The 20,709-nt window shown below is 42.4% G+C and overlaps 1 protein-coding gene across 1 annotated transcript; it reads left to right on the plus strand.

Annotated features, from left to right (window-relative positions):
- The first annotated feature begins 19,099 nt into the window (after positions 1-19,099).
- On the plus strand, positions 19,100-19,540 carry LOC124777011. The gene has a single exon (XM_047252263.1). It carries the CDS (start codon positions 19,100-19,102, stop codon positions 19,538-19,540), a length of 441 nt encoding a protein of 146 aa, XP_047108219.1.
- The last annotated feature ends 1,169 nt before the right edge of the window (positions 19,541-20,709 follow it).

The following is a 20,709-nucleotide window of genomic DNA, read 5'->3' on the forward strand; positions in this document are numbered from 1 at the left end:
GAACGGCGCTGCTGCTACGGTCGCAGGTTCGAATCCCGACTCGGGCATGGATGTGTGTGATGTCCTTAGGTTAGCTAGGTTTAAGTAGTTCTAAGTTCTAGGGGACTGATGACCTCAGATGTTAAGTCCCATAGTGCTCAGAGGCATTTGAACCATTTTTTATTTGAGGGAGACAGGGTTACAAAAGCTGGTGTTTACAAGTTTCAAGGATGCTCGCTACAATTTACAAGACTTTCTTGATAGTGTCCTACTACGACATGTACGTCAAATCGCACGCGACATGGATTAAAGTGATCTCAAGGGAAGCAGTGGACGGTTTCATGACTTCAGACAGTGCTATATAATTGGAAGGTGTAGGGTAAGGAAATTTCAAACAAAGCGCCAACTTTTCGATGCACAACAAACTGCGGAATCCACCCGAAAATTTGTGGTTGAGCAAACAAACATATCCCCTCACTCAGTAAGGAATTTTTTTTCAACTCCGGACAATCGGGATTTGAAGAGAAAATGCGTTCGCAAGGATCCCTGGAAATTAGTGGTACCAAGAGAGTTGTATCAGTACTAGCTCACATCAGTGTCTTTATGTGTTCGTATACAATTAAGCAGACTATCAATCTGGGTGGTAAATTGGCTGGGAAGTTATTTATTGTGCTGCGAGGAGCTGGAGGTGCCCTGCCTGCTATGATTTTTCCTCATGTGCGTCATCTTGTAGAGGAAATAGGGAGTATTTACGTCACAGCAAGCAAGTTTGGGAAAATGGTGTAGGAGAACTACAGCTGGTCCAAATAACTTCCTTTTGCTTGATCCCTATCCTGCGAATAAAAATCACATTCCTTTGGAGCAAACCATCCCTCCTGACAAATTACGGTTTATACTACCTGGAAGCACTGAACAAATTCGGCTTCTAGATGTTTGTTTTTTTCCGTGCCCATATATTTTACCGCACTATCTGCAGTTACCCCTTAAAGGATCGAGAATTTCGCAATAAGCCCCACGACAAACTGTATTGCATTCGGTTGCTTGCCATCACATACCATCAGTTCTCATAATCCTATTACACCAATATGATTCCATACGCATTCATTAAGTGCGGATACCCAGCTGAAAGTCCTGCAAGGTTTTGTAGCCCCAAAGACTCTGCCGTTGATCCTAATGGTGTGAACTTTTGTGATCGCTGCGGCGCGCCATTTTTCATCCGGTGTTTACGGTGCAGGTAATTGTTTGTTTAAACATTTCTCGAAAGCCGACGACGCCCACTCTGTCATGTGTAATACATACAACCCCCCCCCCCCCCAATAAATCATGGACGTTGCCGTTGGTGGGGAGGCTTGAGTGCCTCAGCGATACAGAAAGCCTTACCTTAGGTCCAACCACAACAGAGTGGTATCTGTTGTGAGGCCAGACAAACGTGTGCTTCCTGAAGAGGGGCAGCAGCCTTTTCAGTAGTTGCAGGGGAAACAGTCTGGATGGTTGACTAATTGGGCCTTCTAACATCAAACAAAACGGCCTCGCTGTGCTGATACTGTGAACAGCTGAAAGCAAGGGGAAACTACAGCCGTAATTTTTCCCGAGGCCATGCAGTTTTACTGTATGGTTAAACGATGATGGCGTCCTCTTGGGTAAAATATTCCGGAGGCTATACAGTGCTCCATTCGGATGTCCGGGAGGGGACTACCCGGGAGGACGTCGTTAAAAGGAGAAACAAAATTGTCGTTTTACACATCGGAGCATGAATTGTCACATCCCTTAATCGGGCAAGTAGGTTATGATATTTAAAAAGGGAAATGCATAGGATAAAGTTAGATGTAGTGGGAATTAGTGAAGATCGGTGGGAGGAGGAACAAGACATCTGGTCAGGTGAACACTGGGTTATAAATATAAAATCAAATAACGGTAATGCAGGGGTAGCTTTAATAATGAATAAAAAATAGTAATGCGAATAAGGTACTACGAACAGCATAGTGAACGCATTATTGTAGCCAAGATAGACGCGAAGCCCACATCTACCACTGTGATACAAGTTTGTATGCCAAATAGCTCCGCAGATGTTGAAGATTGAAGAAATGAATGATGCGATAAATGAAATTATTGAGATAGTTAAGGCAGACGAAAATTTAAGAGTCATGTGGGACTGGAATTCGATTGTAGGAACAGGAAGAGAAGGAAAAGTAGTAGGTGAAAATGGACTGGGAGTAAGGAAGGCAATAGGAATCCGCTTGGTAGAATTTTGCACAGAGCATAACTTAATCACAGATAACACTTCGTTTAAAAACCAAGGAAAGCACGTTAAACACGTGGAAAAGGCCTGGACACAGTCGAAGGTTTCAGACAGACTATATAATGATAAGACAGAGATTTAGGAACCAGGTTTTAAAATGTAAGACATTTCCAGGAGCAGATTTGGACTGTGACCATATTTTATGGGTTATGAACTGTAGATTGAAACTGAAGAAACTGCAAAAAGGTAGGAGTTTAAGGACACGGGACCTGAATAGACTGAAACAACCAGAGGTTGTAGAGAATATCAAAGATAGCATTAGGGGAAGCTTTACAAGAACAGGGAAAGAAATATAGTAGAAGAAGAATGTGTAGTTTTATAGTGAATGTCGCAGAGGATCAAGTAGGTAAAAAGACGAGGGCTAGTAGAAATCCTTGGGGAACAGAAGAGATCCAGAATGAGATTTTCACTCTGCAGCGGAGTGTGCGCTGATATGAAACTTCCTGGCAGATTAAAACTGTGTGCCCGACCGAGACTCGAACTCGGGACCTTTGCCTTTCGCGGGCAAGTGCTCTACCATCTGAGCTACCGAAGCACGACTCACGCCCGGTACTCACAGCTTTACTTCTGCCAGTACCTCGTCTCCTACCTTCCAAACTTTACAGAAGCTCTCCTGCGAACCTTGCAGAACTAGCACTCCTGAAAGAAAGGATATTGCAGAGACATGGCTTAGCCACAGCCTGGGGGATGTTTCCAGAATGAGATTTTCACTCTGCAGCGGAGTGTGCGCTGATATGAAACTTCCTGGCAGATTAAAACTGTGTGCCCGACCGAGACTCGAACTCGGGACCTTTGCCTTTCGCGGGCAAGTGCTCTACCATCTGAGCTACCGAAGCACGACTCACGCCCGGTACTCACAGCTTTACTTCTGCCAGTACTTCGTCTCCTACCTTCCAAACTTTACAGAAGCTCTCCTGCGAACCTTGCAGAACTAGCACTCCTGAAAGAAAGGATATTGCAGAGACATGGCTTAGCCACAGCCTGGGGGATGTTTCCAGAATGAGATTTTCACTCTGCAGCGGAGTGTGCGCTGATATGAAACTTCCTGCCAGATTAAAACTGTGTGCCCGACCGAGACTCGAACTCGGGACCTTTGCCTTTCGCGGGCAAGTGCTCTACCATCTGAGCTACCGAAGCACGACTCACGCCCGGTACTCACAGCTTTACTTCTGCCAGTACCTCGTCTCCTACCTTCCAAACTTTACAGAAGCTCTCCTGCGAACCTTGCAGAACTAGCACTCCTGAAAGAAAGGATATTGCAGAGACATGGCTTAGCCACAGCCTGGGGGATGTTTCCAGAATGAGATTTTCACTCTGCAGCGGAGTGTGCGCTGATATGAAACTTCCTGGCAGATTAAAACTGTGTGCCCGACCGAGACTCGAACTCGGGACCTTTGCCTTTCGCGGGCAAGTGCTCTACCATCTGAGCTACCGAAGCACGACTCACGCCCGGTACTCACAGCTTTACTTCTGCCAGTACCTCGTCTCCTACCTTCCAAACTTTACAGAAGCTCTCCTGCGAACCTTGCAGAACTAGCACTCCTGAAAGAAAGGATATTGCAGAGACATGGCTTAGCCACAGCCTGGGGGATGTTTCCAGAATGAGATTTTCACTCTGCAGCGGAGTGTGCACTGATATGAAACTTCCTGGCAGATTAAAACTGTGTGCCCGACCGAGACTCGAACTCGGGACCTTTGCCTTTCGCGGGCAAGTGCTCCACCAACTGAGCTACCGAAGCACGACTCACGCCCGGTACTCACAGCTTTACTTCTGCCAGTACCTCGTCTCCTACCTTCCAAACTTTACAGAAGCTCTCCTGCGAACCTTGCAGAACTAGCACTCCTGAAAGAAAGGATATTGCAGAGACATGGCTTAGCCACAGCCTGGGGGATGTTTCCAGAATGAGATTTTCACTCTGCAGAGTGAAAATCTCATTCTGGAAACATCCCCCAGGCTGTGGCTAAGCCATGTCTCTGCAATATCCTTTCTTTCAGGAGTGCTAGTTCTGCAAGGTTCGCAGGAGAGCTTCTGTAAAGTTTGGAAGGTAGGAGACGAGGTACTGGCAGAAGTAAAGCTGTGAGTACCGGGCGTGAGTCGTGCTTCGGTAGCTCAGATGGTAGAGCACTTGCCCGCGAAAGGCAAAGGTCCCGAGTTCGAGTCTCGGTCGGGCACACAGTTTTAATCTGCCAGGAAGTTTCAACAGAAGAGATATTGAATTGATGAGAGGAGAAAATATGAAAATGTAATCAGGTGAAAAGGAACAAAACGCCTCAAAACTGAGATCGAAGCTAAGTGAAAAATGGTTAGCAGGGATGGCTAGAGGAAAAATGTAAGGATGTAGAGGCATATATCACTAGGTGTAAAATAGATACTGCCTACAGGAAAATTATAGAGGGCTTTGGAGAAAAGAGAACCACTTGTAGGAATCTCAAGAGCTCAGATGGAAACCCAGTTCTAAGCAAAGAAGGGAAAGCAGAAAGGTGAAAGGAGTATATATAGGTTATATACAAGAGTGAGGTACTTGAGGGCAATACTATGGAAATGGATGTACATGAAGATGAAATGGGAGACATGATACTGCGTGAAGAATCTGACAGAACATTGAAAGACCTAAGTCCAAACAAGGACCCAGGAGTGGACAACATTCCATTAGAACTACTGATAGCCTTGAGAGAACCAGTCCTGACAAAACTCTACCATCTGGTGAGCAAGATGTATGTGACAGGCGAAATACCCTCAGACTTCAACAAGCGTATAATAATTCCAATCCAAAAAAAGCAGGTGTTGACAGATGTGAATATTACCGAACTATCAGTTTAATAAGCCACTGCTGCAAAATAATAACACGAATTCTTTACAGATGAATGGAAAAACTTGTAGAAGCCGATCTCGGAGAAGATCAGTTTGGATTCCGTAGAGATGTTAGAATACGCGAGACAATACTTATCCTACGACTTATCTTAGAAGCTACATTCAGAAAAGGTAAACCTACGTTTCGAGCATTTGTAGACTTAGAGAAAGCTTTTGACAATGTTGACTGGAATACTCTCCTTCAAATATTCTGAAGGTGGCAGGGGGTGAAAGGCTATTTACAATTTGTGCAGAAACCAGATGATAGTTATAAGAGGCGAGGTGCATGAATGGGAATCAGTAATTGAGAAGGGAGTGAAATTTGGAGTCGGAATTAAAATCCATGAATAAGAGATAAAAACTTTAAGATTTACCGATGACGTACTAATTCTGTCGGAGACAGAAATAGATCTGGAAGAGCAGCTGAAAAGAATGGACAGCGTCTTGAATAGAGGACATAAGATGTACATCAACAAAACCAAAACGAGGATAATGGAATGTGGTCGAATTAAATCAGGTGATGCTGAGGAAACTAGACTAGGAAATGAGACACTTAAAATAGTAAATGAGTTTTGATATTTGGAGAACAAAATAACTGATGATGTTCGAAGTAGGGAGGATATAAAATGTAGGCTGGCTATGGCAAGGAAAGCGTTTCTGAAGAAGAGACATTTGTAAACATCGAGTATAGATTTAAATATTTTCCGAAAGTATTTGTATGGAATGCAGCCATGTATGGAGGTGAAACATGGATGACTAAACAGTGTAGACAAGTAGAGAATAGAAGTTTTTGAGCCGCGCGGTGTGGCCGCGCGGTTAGAGGAGTCATGTCACGGATTGTTATGCCCCTCCCGCCGGAGGTTCGAGTCCTGCCTCGGGCATGGATGTGTACGTTGCCCTTAGCATAAGTTAGTTTAAGTAGTGTGTAAGTCTAGGGACCGATGACTTCAGCAGTTTCGTCCCTTTGGAATTCATACATACTTGAATATTTTTTTAGAAGCTTTCGAAATGTGGTGCTGCAGAGGATTGCGGAAGATTAGATGCGTAGGTCAAGTAACTAATGATCAGGTACTGAACAGCAATGGGGGGAAGAGGAATTTGTAGTACAACTTGACTAGAGGAAGGGATCGGTGGGTATTACGTATACGTTCTAAGGCATCAAGGTGTCACCAGTTTAGTATTGGAGGGAAGCGTGGCGGATACAAATTGCAGAGGGAGACCAAGAGATGAATACATTACGCAGATTCAGAAGGATGTAAGTTGCATCGGATAGAGTAGCATGGTGAGCTGCATCAAACCAGTCTCTAGACTGAAGACCACAACAACAACAATAAAAACCTGCTTTTGTACGTCAATTCTTTTAGCAGGAGGTCTCTTGGACGACGACCGTTTACTATCGTGACAAATAAATAAAAACACCTACAACCGTCCTAATGATTTTATTTTATTTTGTCGCTACCAGTTTCAACGCTTCAATGCCTGAAAACAGCCTGTATCGATATCAAAAACAACCTGAAGATGACGTACCTAGGCGTTGAAACTGGTAGCGACAAAATAAAATAAAATCATAAGGACGGCATTAGGTGCTTTGTTTTATTTGTCACAAATACCTCCATCCCATAGAAGGTTGATCTCTGCACCTCCCGGACACTCATTTTCCCTCGTCCTCCTGATGCACATAGTAATTCATTAGCAGCTAATATTTTTTCTGTCATAATTCGATCTCGCACTCAAGGGGTTCCTTTTTAAACAGGTGACTTGTTTGCTGAATGTCGGTTCTTATCCGATCCGCCGGAATTTCTGCTTGTTGAGCATCGCCCAACGTCTTAGCATTCTCAAATCGACCAAGAGCGATAAAAGGAATTGTGATCCGGGCGAAAGCTATCTTAATTGTTTTGCAACAAATACCGACCTTCCAGTTAATAGTTCCTTGGTCCTGCAGTTTCACGAAGGTTGGTAACGAGGCCGAGAACGCTATGTATAAGGGAGTATAAGACAGTCTGCGCTCCAGATTACTTATTTCAAATATTATGTGGATTATGTGGATTTGGCTACGACCAGTGATGTGTAAAGGAGTGCTGCTTAATCTCGCCTCCATAGTCCGAACTGCACTATGATGGACGAGTTTCTCTTCCTTCGAGGGGAATCACACAGCTGTGACACTTCTAATGCATTCTGAATGTCGCATTTTAGTCAAGGCAGCAGGGTGTTCTTTATTTGGAATGTTAATGGGAAAATTACTCATCTTGCCAAGCAGTTTCAGATTTTGTGAGATTCTCGATTAACTTACCGTTTTCTAAGCTACTTTCATTGCATTTCTATTTTAACTGATGATTTTAAGGTCAATGTATTTTCACATTTTCTATTTTTTGCGCGGCAGCGTGAACATGTTTTTTAAGGGAGTGTGAACAGGGTGTCTAGCGATGGTTTTATTGTTTCAATTTCGTAATAAACTGACGTAAAAAAAATCGCATCACCAAGGAGGAGTTCTGTGACGTAAACGTAAGTTGGTATGTACGAGGGTTGTCCAGAAAGTAAGTTCCGATGGGGCGCGAAGTGGAAACCACCGGAAAAATCCGGTAAAGCTTTGCACATTTGTGTTGGGCAGTGTCTCTAGTATGCCCGTCGATCGTGTCGCGTCGCTCTTTTCAGTTTTGAGTGAAGAGTGAGGACGTAAAGATGCGTAGGGAATAGCGTCTCTCGCCAAGTATGAGGGCCTGGTTAGAGATTTCGCCTGTGTCATGCAGCCCACATAACACAACTGCCGAGAAGTTCCTTCTTCATGCCAATTCTAGGCCGCACACTGCAGGGGCAACGATGACGCTCCTGCAGCGTTTCCGATGGGAAATGTTTGATCACCCACAACGTAATGGGCTCTCCCTGAGTCTCATCGCTGGCTATGAAGACAAAATTGGTCCACAGACAACAAACTGCAGACCAGTGCACATAACTGGCCGAAAGCACAGGCGGCTGCTTTCTATGACGAGGATATTGGAAAGTTGATACAACACTACGACAACACTGGAAGTTGGAGCGGCGATGTACCTTACTGTTGCAAATAAAACGTTTCTGGTTTCCATTTCGCTACCGATCGGAACTTACTTTCTGGATAACCCTCGTACATTTCGACATCTGAAAGATAACGTGAACTGAAATTTCTCGCCCGTCGCATAAGAGTGACGCTAGTTGCGCCACTACGAGGATGCAAATCAGGTTTGCAATAAATACGCGCTGTAACGGTCGTGAGCGTTGGTTACTTTTGAGGCTGGAAGTGGTGAGTTGATGTTAGTTAGGAATGCCTTTAAGACGACAAAGACGCCATTATCAATACATCAATGACTTTGAACGATGTCGTGTCATAGGCATACGAGAAGCCGGACGTTTTTTCTGCGATAATGGAGAAAGACTTATCAGGAGTGTAACCACTGTACATGATTGCTGGCAGCGATGGTCGAGAAAATGTACGGTCTCAAGAAGACCGGGCTCTGTACGGCCACTTGTCACTACTGTAGAGTTCGGCGTGTGGATATGGCACAGCGTACTGCATCTGCAGTAGTAATACGAGCAGCAGTTTTTGTTTCCATTTTGTGCACAATACTTTAACGACACAAAGAGCAGTACCTGAAGGTGATAGCTGGGTCGGTCGCCGAAATATTGTCCTCAAATTGTAAACAATAACTCGGCTGAACAACGGAAACGCGCTATTAATCAACCACGCCTAGAAAACATGTGCGATCACACTACAAATATTACCATCCTCATGCCAGTTAAACATTTTCTTGCTATGTAATTGTGCACAACATTTCTTTCTACTTATGAATAATATAGGATGCCGTCCTTAGCGTGATATTTTAATTGTTCTTATTTCTTGCTAAAACTCTAGTTTTGTAGCTTAGTCTTTCTATAGATTCATAGTCACTCATCTTGTTGTTTAAGATCCGAATCATACTTTTTCTGTACCACATGACTACAGCTGGTTGAGCACACATAGCCTCGTCACTTGCTTTCCGTAGGTCTCTGACATCTTACATGCCTAATCGGCGAGAGAATAAATTACTACTGTCTGTTCCAGAGCCGCAGCAATTTTATTTTACTGTAGCGGGAAATACGCCGTGTAATGGAAAGGTCAGAGATGTAAACAGCGGTATTTAATCAACGTTGCTTCTCAATGGTATTTTCGCACGACCCACGCAGCAGCTGCTTCTCCGGTAGGAGGGAGATATTGTTAAGCCACCTGCAGTGTGTTATTACTTAGCAAACGTCACAACTGAAAGAAAGAAACAATACAAATCCATCAGAAACGAACTTCTATTTTTGTACTTCCACGTACATTAGCTGATGAGTTCCGCGAAAACATCTATTTTCGACGAAGGTAGCAAGTCTGCTACTTCCAACTGAAACTGTCGCGAATAATAGACACAGAGCTACACCATAATCTGCCTAGACAGTTACTATGCAGGGTAATCACGTATCGGCTTCCTGCGTGGTGACGTGGTATGGGTCGGTATCAGAGGTCATTGGATATCCAAGCGGGAACGTATTTCATTGAATCAGTATAAATAAGATTAGTTTCCAGACTATTATATGTATACCGAAATCGGTCACGCATGTTGCATGAATAATGGACGTCCGTGAAGTGCAGCTTGAAGAAGCAGTATTATTTCACATACATGAATTATCATACCGAATTTGAGGGTGTAACGGAGGAGTTTACAATGGACTTTTGTGTTAAATTAACATGTCGTCAGCATTTGTTTTGGCATTATATGTCGTTTGGAATATTTTCTATATTGGTAGAAAGTTGACTGCAAACTCTAAAAATATATTCTGTACTATATTGCCTGTATTCGTGTAAATTTCTGTTAAGATAGTATCCAAAATATGGTGAGAAACATTTACACCGAATTTAACTCGATGTTTGTAAATGCATTAATATGTTGTGAACAAGAGACTATAAATGGCCGAGCGAGTGTGTGGACGCGAACGTAAGGCGTAAGTGCTAATTTCGGAATATTTTAATGGATGTGGAAGAATTTGGAGTCAAGACTTAATTCGAAATGTGAATCGTGTTGGTAGATGTGGTTAGCAGGAGTTCGATGGTGTCTTGCTGAAGTGAGTCGACTTGGAGGCAGTGGAAGCGTAATCTGTTTTCCCATAATGTTTTGTTGTTGAAAGAGACCAGCGTAGGAATCTACAATTGCTACCTAAACTTTACAGTTAAGAAAAGGGTAAAGTAAAGGAAGAAGTTTATTGAATACGACAGATTTTCGTGCATGAGGCTTGCAGCCATGTTGAAATAGATGGAAATTATAACCAGTGCTGATAGATTGTTAATAAAATTCAACAGATGTTAATTTTTTTATACATTACTTGTTCCCATTTTAGGCCATTTTGGGCCACTAGAACACATGGACTAATTTTATTTCAATTTCAAGTTTTGAATATTTATATGTCTTTGATTTGTACAACCAGTTACCATCTTTTAAAGTCTCAGCACTGTACCACGCAATTGCATTTATTATTTTTTGTCTTGTTATTCTGACCAGCATCTATAAAAATATTGTCAGCAATTTTAATACGATTAGTTTTACATCAGTTCTATACATGAATTGTAATAACTCTCATGCCTGCATTTGGTAATTAAATAATAATCCGTAACTCACAGCTGAAAGACACTATCTGGTGTGAGCCGCTGACATTTGGCGCACGCCTCAGTGTGTTTCCGTGCCAGGTACTATATGCGTAGCCTTGACATGCGTAACTACACTCCGTGATCGAAAGTATCCCGACAGCTCCAAAAACATAGGTTTTTCATATTAGATGCATTGTGCTGCCATCTATAGTAAGGTACTCAATATCAGCGACCTCAGTAGTCATTAGAATCGTGAGAGAGCAGGGTGGGGCGCTCCGCGGAACTCACGGACTTCGAACGTGGTCAGGTGATTGGGTGCCACTTGTGTCATATGTCTGTATGTGAGATTCCGACACTCCTAAACATCCCTAGGTTCACTGTTTCTGATGTGATAGTGAAGTGGAACCTTGAAGGGACACGTATAGCACAAAAGCGTACAGGCTGACATCGCCTGTTGACTGACAGAGACCGCCGACAGTTGAAGAGGGTGTAATGTGTAATAGGCAGACATCTATCCAGACGATCACACAGGAATTCCAAACTGCATCACGATCCACTGCAACTACTATGACAGGCGGGAGGTGAGAAAGCTTGGATTTCATAGTCGAGCAGTAGATGCCAAACGACGCCTTGCTTGGTGTAAGGAGCGTAAACATTGGACGACTGAACAGTGGAAAAACGTTGTGTGGACTGCCGATTCACTGTACTCATTGTGGCGATCCGATGACAGCGTGTGGGTATGGCAAATGCCCGATGAACGTCATCTACCAGCGTGCGTAGTACGAAAAGTAAAATTCGAAGGTGTTGGGGTTATGGTGTGGTCGTGGTTTTCATGGAAGGGTCTTGTACCCCATGTTGTTTTACGCGGCACTCACAGCACAGGCCTACATTAATGTTTTAAGCACCTTCTTGTTTCCCACTGTTGAAGAGCAATTCGGGGATGGCGACTGCATCTTTCAACACGAATGGCTACATGACAATAACATCCCTGTAATGGACTGGCATGCAGAGCGTCCTGGCCCGAATCATGTAGAACACCTTTGGGATGTTTTGGAAAGCGGACTCAGTGCAGCAGTCCATGAAGAATGGGCTGCCATTCCCCAAGAAACTTTCTAGTTCCTGAGTGAACGAATATTGGCCTGGGGGAGTGGTCTGTAAGAGTGGAAGCTGTCATCAAGGCTCAGGGTAGGCCAACACCACATTGAATTCCAGCATTACCGATTGAGGATGCCACGAACTTGTAAGTCATTTTCAGCCAGGTGTCCGGATACTTTTGATCACTGCCACATTCATGCAAGGTGACAGATCTACGTACGCCTGATTCTGTTTTTCATTCTCTGGACTATGTCGCATCCCTCGGCAATTTAATCTGTTGTTTTTCTTTTTCTTCTCCGATTTCATGGTGTGTAAAGTATATTTTAGTGATAAAACAGGTTAAAGGGATGTGACTTTTTCGGCTATATTCCGTTCTGTTTTTTTATAGGAATACGTGCAATGTATCCGAATATTTGACGAAGGCAATTTGCTGGCACGTTCTGTATGCTCGGCATCCCATCTAATTTTCAATAAGTTGTGTTAGAGTTACTTACTAGGAACTCAAATTTTATCAAAATCTGGTCATGACAGTTGTAATGAAGTGTATATTTCTTCTGTGGCCAGCCTGAAGAAGCATGAAGCAGGTGAAAGGCGTCGTTGGCAAATAAATAACAATTATCAGTATTATCAGACACAGGCACCAGGCTGGAACCAAACATTTCAAATATACCTCTCACAGGCTCCACAGCTGTCTGCGCCATAGTAGCTCTAGATAGTATCTGCCAAGTAAATCGGTAGAAAGCAACTATGGGGTTATAAACACTTCCTTTTTTAGAGCGAGAAAATAGACCGATAAAATCAACAAATCTTTTTTCCGTAGGTTCCTTGACTGGTTGTATGATCATATGTCCCGTTATTCTGTGTAGGTTTGCTAGGAGTGTACTTCTAACATTCCTTCAAGAACTTTCCTGTTCCCTAATGTTCTCCCTGGTTTTGCAGAAACCAAGATGACCCGCAAAGAGGAAAAATGAAAATAGTGAAGAAAGAAGGCCACAGCAGTAGCGGGAACCTTCACCCGCTGTTCATCGCGCTTCTGACACAACAGGACCACTTTCCTCAATAAACAGGAAATCTGCTCGCCCTTATTTATCCCTCAACTCAGAATCCTGGTTATGATAATTCTCCACTCCTTTAAATAGTTCTCGGTATTCAGCAAACGTAGAATTCCTTTCGTATTTAGTGACCAAATTCGCTCAGACGTTGCTCATTCTGGGCTCTCTCTTTGAACATCAGGCTCAAGGCATCAGCGATTGTACTGTCCAACCCTATAATATGTCTTAAATGAAAATAACAGTTTCTGCCATCCTCAATGCGCTTTCCGCCCAGTTCTTCTTGGGGTGGGGGGGGGGCTCAGTACCCAGTTATGGACCTGATCCTATTTATCAGTCTTGAGTTCAAATGATTGTTGGTCCAAATATGTTTTGAACTTTTCCAGAACTAACAACACTGCCTAGCCTCCTAGGTGATATATAGGATACCATTGTTACAAGTGATTAAGGGAACGTGAGGCGTAGGCCACTGGGCCACTAGGCAACAGCCACCTTCGTTTTCCTACAGTATAATGGCATGCTCCTCTATTTGTGAAGCATAGCTGTGAACTGTAAAAGTCTTGTCGAAATCTGGCAACGCTAGCACAGGCACAGCCACCGTGGCTTTATTGAGCGCCAGAAAAGTAGCTTCCTGCGAATCCTCCCATTGAAATTTAACTTCCTTCATCCTTGATGTATGTAAGGGGGCTGCTTTCTGCACGAAGACTGGCATAAATTTTCGAAACAACTAGTCATGCCCAAAAGTCGTACTAGCTTCTTAACATCACGAGGAGTGGGGAATTTAGCGATGGATCTCATCCCCTCGTTGTCAACAATGAGGCTTTCTGCAGGTACGACTTGTTTGTGGAACTGCATAGACCGACAATCAAAGTTTGACCCTGTCGGGAACGTCAGACGTAAGTAGTCTCCAGTACTATCTTAAGGTGCTGAAGACTTTCCTCCATCTATTCACTATAGTCTATGACATCATCCGCATAATGATGCATAAACTCTAGCTTACTCTCTTCTAAGACCATATCTAGCAGTTGGGATAGTAGGGGAACACTGGCGTAAAGGCTGAAAGGAACCTAGTTAAACTCAAACAGATTTAAACCTGTTCTAAATGCGGTTAATACCTTAGATGATTCCTCAACGGCATTTCATAATGAGCTTGATTCAGATTCAGGGTGGTGAAAACCTTTACTCTCTTTAATCATGCAAAACAAGAGAGAAGGTTGGGCAGGGGTGCTGATTGCAAAACTACCTACTTGTTTAACTACTGGTAGTCAACAACAGGTCGAATTCTTCATTGCGGTTTCTTATTAGAAAATGTAGGGAATGAGTAAGGTGAGGAAAATGGTCTAATGGCTCTTTGTTGTAGCTTTTTCTCTATCGCCTGCTCTATCTGTTAAGTACTGGTGGGGAGACACAGTTTATATGACTGTTTCCGAATGGGCATCTCATCACTTGCTTCCATCTTGCATCTGATCAAATGGGCAGATCCTAATTCTTTGATTAAGACATCAGGAAACTCACCGCACAATGCTTCATTTTTTGCCTTATCCTGACCTGACAAATGCTGGAAGTGATCAATCAGTTCATACAAATGCACCCGTGGGCAGACACCACTTTATCTATCCAAAACGCTCCTTTTTTCCCATTAACCTGATGTTCACAAAATACCAACTTCTTTTCCGGACAAAACCTGGAAGTATCCACAGCCCAATTAGGTAAAAGCCCAGTCTTAGCTACAAGATCGCATCCAGGTGTTACTAAAGTTTGACACTTCATCTACCTGGGGGGGGGGGGGGGGGCTGGGGGAAATTAGATTAGGTGTTCCACAGGGTTCGGTCATGAGTCCCCTTCTATTCTTGATATATGTGAATCATCTCCCTTCTTATCTGAAACAAGAAGCTAAACTGACACTGTTCGCTGATGATATAAACATCATTATTAGCCCAGTAAAAGAAACTTCAGCAGAAAATGATATAAATAATGTCTTTGGAAAAGTTATTAATTGGTTTTCTGCGAATGGGCTTGCTCTGGACTTTGAAAGAACACAGTACATCCGATTCTCTGCTGCAAGGGGTACAATTCCTGCAATAGATATAACACATCGACAGAAGTCAGTAGCCAGGGTAGAGCATACTAAACTTCAGGTGTACATATAGATGAAAATCTTAATTGAAAAATTCGTATTTTGGATCTCCTAAAGCGACCAGAATGTATAAATTGGTAAGCTAAAACAGTTTGCATACTTTCACTCTCTGAGGTAATATCTAGTAATATTTTGGGGTAACTCAACATTTAGGCAAAAAGGATTCACTGCTTAAAAGGGTTAGAATGATGTGTGGGGCTCATAGCCGCACATCTTGCAGGCATCTGTTTAAAAAGTTAGGAATTCTTGCAAGAGCCCCACAGTACATTTACTCAATAATGCAATTTGTTCTCAAAAACATGGAACAGTTTTATAACAACAGTGACATTTCTGATTATACTACCAGAAGAAAGAAGGACTTGCACTATCCTCTACTTAGCCTATATTTGGCACAAAAAGGGGTAAAATATGCTGCTATAAAACTTTTCGATAAATTACCAGAGGAAATAAAATGTCTAACAAACAGCAGTGATAGTTTCGAAAAATAAATGGTAATCATATCACCTTGACGACTCCTTCTATAGATATGTGAATTATTGACTAGGAATAAATAGATCTATAGGTATACTAAACGCATTTAAGGGAATGGGGTAGGTAATTAAAATTTTACTTTTTTAAAAATAAAAACTCGATTCATATGTGCATTTCATATGCACTTGACACGTTCCACATCATTACGGTTATCGTGACATAAAAAACTTCGGTAATACCTATAAAGCCAACCAGTGTCTTTTGTTGGCTGCAGCACATATGATATGTTAATAATATTTACAATTCTAAATTAAAGGAAATATTCACATTCTCTCAGTCATATACTATAAAACTAGTTTTGAAACTGCGAATCTTTTGAAAGAGTCTGACGTTTCGGAGGTTACTGTACTATCTTCCTTGATTTCACGAGCCTACATATTAATATTCCCGTTGACGAGACCCATAAATCATAAAGAAGAATGTCACGCAATATGGTTCAAATGGCTCTGAGCACTATGGGACTTAACTTCTGTGGTCATCAGTCCCCCAGAACTTAAATCTAATTAAACTTAACTAACCTAAGGACACCACACACATCCATGCCCGAGGCAGGATTCGAACCTGCGACCGCAGCGGTCGCGCGGTTCCAGACTGTAGCGCCTAGAACCGCTCGGTCACCCGGCCGGCTCGTAATATGGTAAAATAGGTTTAAACCAGGCAACTGAGCTTATTGACCTCTTATGGCTGTCCTTTTCTTTCAATTACTTTACCTTTAATGGTAAAACTTATTATCAAATGGATGGTCCCGTCATGGGCTCTGGTCTTTCAGGGATTCTTTCGGGCATTTTTATAAACGATCTGTGTACTAGCTTTCTTTTAATGAAGAATTAAGGAGCAAAATTTTTATTTATCGCAGGTACGTCGATGATATCTTCATCCTCTTTCACGGTAAAAGAGATTACGTAAAGGACTTGCACAGGCTCTTAACCTAATGCATGATAAAAGACGGTCTACAGCGCAGTTTGAAGCTGACGGTTTTTTAAACTTTCTTCATTTAAAGATCTGTTTAGTAGGCTCTAAACTGGTCATGAATGTTTTTCGTCAGCCAACCGTTGCCGACACAATAATTGTATTGCTGTCGACTCTTGTCACCCACAGGCTTATCAAGAATCAATCATCCTACTCGCGAGTTTATCAGCAATTAATCATTGTATTTCATATTTAATCATCATTCCTTTCTATTACAAATAAAATAACATTTCTTATTACTATCGTACAAGTTTTAACACAGAAGTCTACTCGATTTTTCGCTCTTGTTTGACAATTTATTGCGTTTGTTATCATTGGAATTGTTTTCAGGTATGTATTTGCATCAGCTGCCACTGTATATGGTATTCTGATTTTGCGTGCTGCATCAGTTGTTTTACTTTAGCGCCCTTCACGTATGTGGAAGTAACGGGGGAATCTTCATTTCTGTTTTGGAAGATTCATGGTTCAAATGGTTCGAATGGCTCTGAGCACTATGGGACTTAACTTCTGAGGTCATTAGTTCCCTAGAACTTAGAACTACTTAAACCTAACTAACCTAAGGACATCACACACATCCATGCCCGAGGCAGGATTCGAACCTGCGACCGTAGCGGTCGCGCGGTTCCAGATTGTAGCGCCAACAACCGCTTGGCCACTCCGGCCGGCAAAGATTAATGTTTATCTGTTTTATTACATTGTGTCACTTTGCAGTATGTTATTTAAGTAGGTATATTTCCATTTTATACTTGGCCGCTTGGTTTTGACAGCATCGGGTGATGGCGTTTTTACAATTTTAGTTACTTTTGTCACGTAATTGTTGTTTGCCAGTCACCCTAGTATGGTTGTTTCTGTTGCGACCAGTGGAACTCCGTTTGTGCAGATACCGCCGTGCTGTCGACAAGGGATCTCAGATCGATTCCATGTTCCTAGATTTCCAGAAGGCTTTTCATACCGTTCCTCACAAGTGACTATTAATCAAATTGCGTGCATATATAGTATCGTCTCAGTTGAGTGAGATTGGATTCTTGATTTCCTCTCAGAGGGGTCACAGTTCGTAGTGAGAGACTGTAAATCATCGAGTACAACAGAAGTGATATCTGACGTTCCGCAAGGCAGTGTCATAGGCCCTCTGCTGTTCCTGATGGACATAAATGATGTAGATGATAATCTGAGCAGCTCCCTTGGATTATTTGCAAACGACGCTTTAATTTAACGCCTAGTAAAATCATCAAACGATCAATTCCAGTTGCAAAATGATCTAGAGAGAATTTCTGTATAGTGCGAAAAATAGCAATTGGCAATAAACAAAGGAAAGTGCGAGGTCATCCACATGGGTACTAATAGAAATCCGATAAATTTTGAGTATACGATAAATCACACAGATCTAAGGTCTATCAATTCGACTAAATACCTAGGAATTACAATTACGACCAACTTAAGTTGGAAAAACCACATAGATAATATTGTGGGGAAGGCGAAACAAAGATTGCGCTTTGTGGGCGGAACACTTAGAAGATGCGACAAACCCACTAAAGAGACAGCCTACATTACACTTGTCTGTCCTCTTGTGGAATATTGGTGCACGGTGTGGGATCCTTACCAGGTAGGATTGACGGAGGACATCGAAAAAGTGCAAAGAGGGGCAACTCGTTTCGCATTATCGCGCAATAGGGGTGAGAGTGTCACTGATATGATACGCGAGTTGGGGTGGCAGTCACTGAAACAAAGGCGGTTTTCTTTGCGGAGAGATCTGTTTACGGAATTTCAATCACCAACTTTCTCTTCCGGAATGCGAAAATATTTTGTTGACACCCACCTACGTAGGGAGAAATGATCATCATAATAAGGTAAATCAGATCTCGAACGGAAAGGTTTAGGTATTCCTTTTTCCCACGTGCCAATCGAGAGTGGAATGTTAGAGAAGTAGTATGAAAACTGTTCGATGAACCCTCTGCCAGGCACTTAAGTGTGAATTTCAGAGTAACCATCTACATGTACATGTAGACGTAGATGTAGATTTCTCTGATTGCTCTGGAAGTAGGTTAGCCAAATTAGAAAACACTACGTATTAGTTTACTTTCTTACATAAATAAAAACCAGATTTATTTAGCTTTGACACTCTTCTTTCCCACAGGATTATCGTATAATTTACAACTGTCATTGACAAACAAAACACCACTTGATGCACTTATTAACAAACTGTTCTCTTGAGGTAAGAAAATGCAACATTTATGAAAGTAGCCTACATTCCATCAGAACTTTCCCGTGTGGAGTTGCTAGTCTCCCATCAGGCGCCTCCCAGGGTGGCGGATAGGGGAACGCTCACCAGATATGGTGGGTACTGGGGAAATAAAATACCCAGGACGGACTAAAACTAGCAAGCCTCCGCCCCTCTAACAAGGGAAGGAAGGGCATCCGACTGTAAAAACATTTCCAAAACAAGAGGAATGATGGATGCTTCTCAAGATTAATGTGCCATTCGGATCTCTGGGGGAGGCGTTTTGCGAAGGATCCAAAGGTGTTCAAGATCAAAGTGGGAACTCAAAGCGTGGGAACGATGACGGGAAAGGGAAGAGAGATAGTAGACATGATGCAGAGGAGGAAGATAAAGGCTTTGTGTGTGCAAGAGAAAAGGTGGAAGGGAATTAAGGCAAAGATCTTAGCTCAAGGCTATAAGCTACTTTATAGTAATGCAAGCCCGGAATCAAGAAGTAGAGTTGGAGTTATTTTGCATGGAGAGCTTCAAGAAGAGGTATGTGAAGTCAGCAGAGTAAATGATAGGATCATGTATGTTAAGATGATGTTTGGCGGAGAAACGGTAACAGTGCTGACAGCCTATGCACCCCAAGCTGGATGTTCGGAGGACGAGGACGAAACATTTTGGAGAGATTTGGATGGAGTAATGGTCGGAATACCAGAGAATGAAAGAGTGATAGTCGGAAGGGATCTAAATGGTCATGTTGGCGGAAGGAAAGGTGGGGAAGAGAGGTGGCATTGAGGATGGGGGTATGGCGAGAGAAATTAGGAAGGAAAAAAGATAGTGGAGTTTGCAGTGGCTTTTGATCTAGTGATTACGAATACCAACTTCCAAAGGAAAACTAATAACATACAGGAGTGGCGAAAATAAAAGCCATATTGATTATATATTGTGTAGAAGGAAAAATAGCGGGGAGGTGCGAAATACTAAGGTCATATACGGTGAAGGAGGAGCAACACAACATCAGCTAATTGTAGCGGATTGTGAGATGAAAATATGTAAAAGACAGAGGCACATAAATCAATGTGAAAGGAAAATTAAGTGGTGGAGATCAAAGGATAAAAATTTGAGAGAGGAGTTTTGTGAAAAAGTACTGGGAACGGTAAAACTGGCAGAGAGTGTGCAGGAGTGGTGGAAAATAAATACTGCTGTTATAGGGAAGACCGGGGAGGAAGTGTTTGGGTTAACATCTTGGAGAGGGGTGCCAAAAGATAAGGAAGGTTGATGGTGAAAGGAAGAGGTGCAGAAGGTTGTGAAGGAAAAGAAAGACGCTAAGGGGAAGTGAGGATATGTCCGGAAGTGCTGAAGATGGGCAAGCATAAAAAAGTGCAAAGAAGGAGGCAAAACGAGCCGTTGGCTAAAGCTAAAGCTGAATCAGTAAGGGAGGCATACGAACAACTACAGAAAAATCAGGATGTGAAACAACTGATACGGATAGACAAATCAAGAGATAAAGCTTCTAAGGATCTAACAGTAATAAAACAAATGAAAAATGAAACTGGAATAATTCTACATGACCATGGAAAAATAATACAAAGGTGGTTGAATTATTTTGAGAAATTGCTGAATGAAGAAAATGTAAGAGTGAAAACTGAGGAAGGAGGGGCAAACGAAGGATTAACGATGGATAAAAGTAGAGATAAAGTCGAACAGGCAGTTGAAAAGATGAAAAATGGGAAGGTAGTTGGCCCAGACAAGATCGCCATTGAGGTATGGAAGTGTCTCGGTAAAAAGGGAATTGAGCTGCTTTGGGATTTAATGAAGAAGATTTGGCGACAGGAGGAGATGCCAGACGAGTGGAGAACTAGTGTACTGATCCAAATATTTAAGGGGACATGTGAGGTGCAGGACTGCAGTAACTATAGAGGTATTAAACTGATGGCACACGCTATGAAAATTTGGGAAAGAGT

The sequence above is a fragment of the Schistocerca piceifrons genome, chromosome 1 (assembly GCF_021461385.2).
Source record: "Schistocerca piceifrons isolate TAMUIC-IGC-003096 chromosome 1, iqSchPice1.1, whole genome shotgun sequence".
In the NCBI taxonomy this organism is placed as follows: Eukaryota; Metazoa; Arthropoda; class Insecta; order Orthoptera; family Acrididae; genus Schistocerca; species Schistocerca piceifrons.

Bases quoted from the DNA above. Each gene is read 5' to 3' on its own strand.
- LOC124777011 (XM_047252263.1), top strand. From the start codon at position 19,100: ATGACGGGAAAGGGAAGAGAGATAGTAGACATGATGCAGAGGAGGAAG.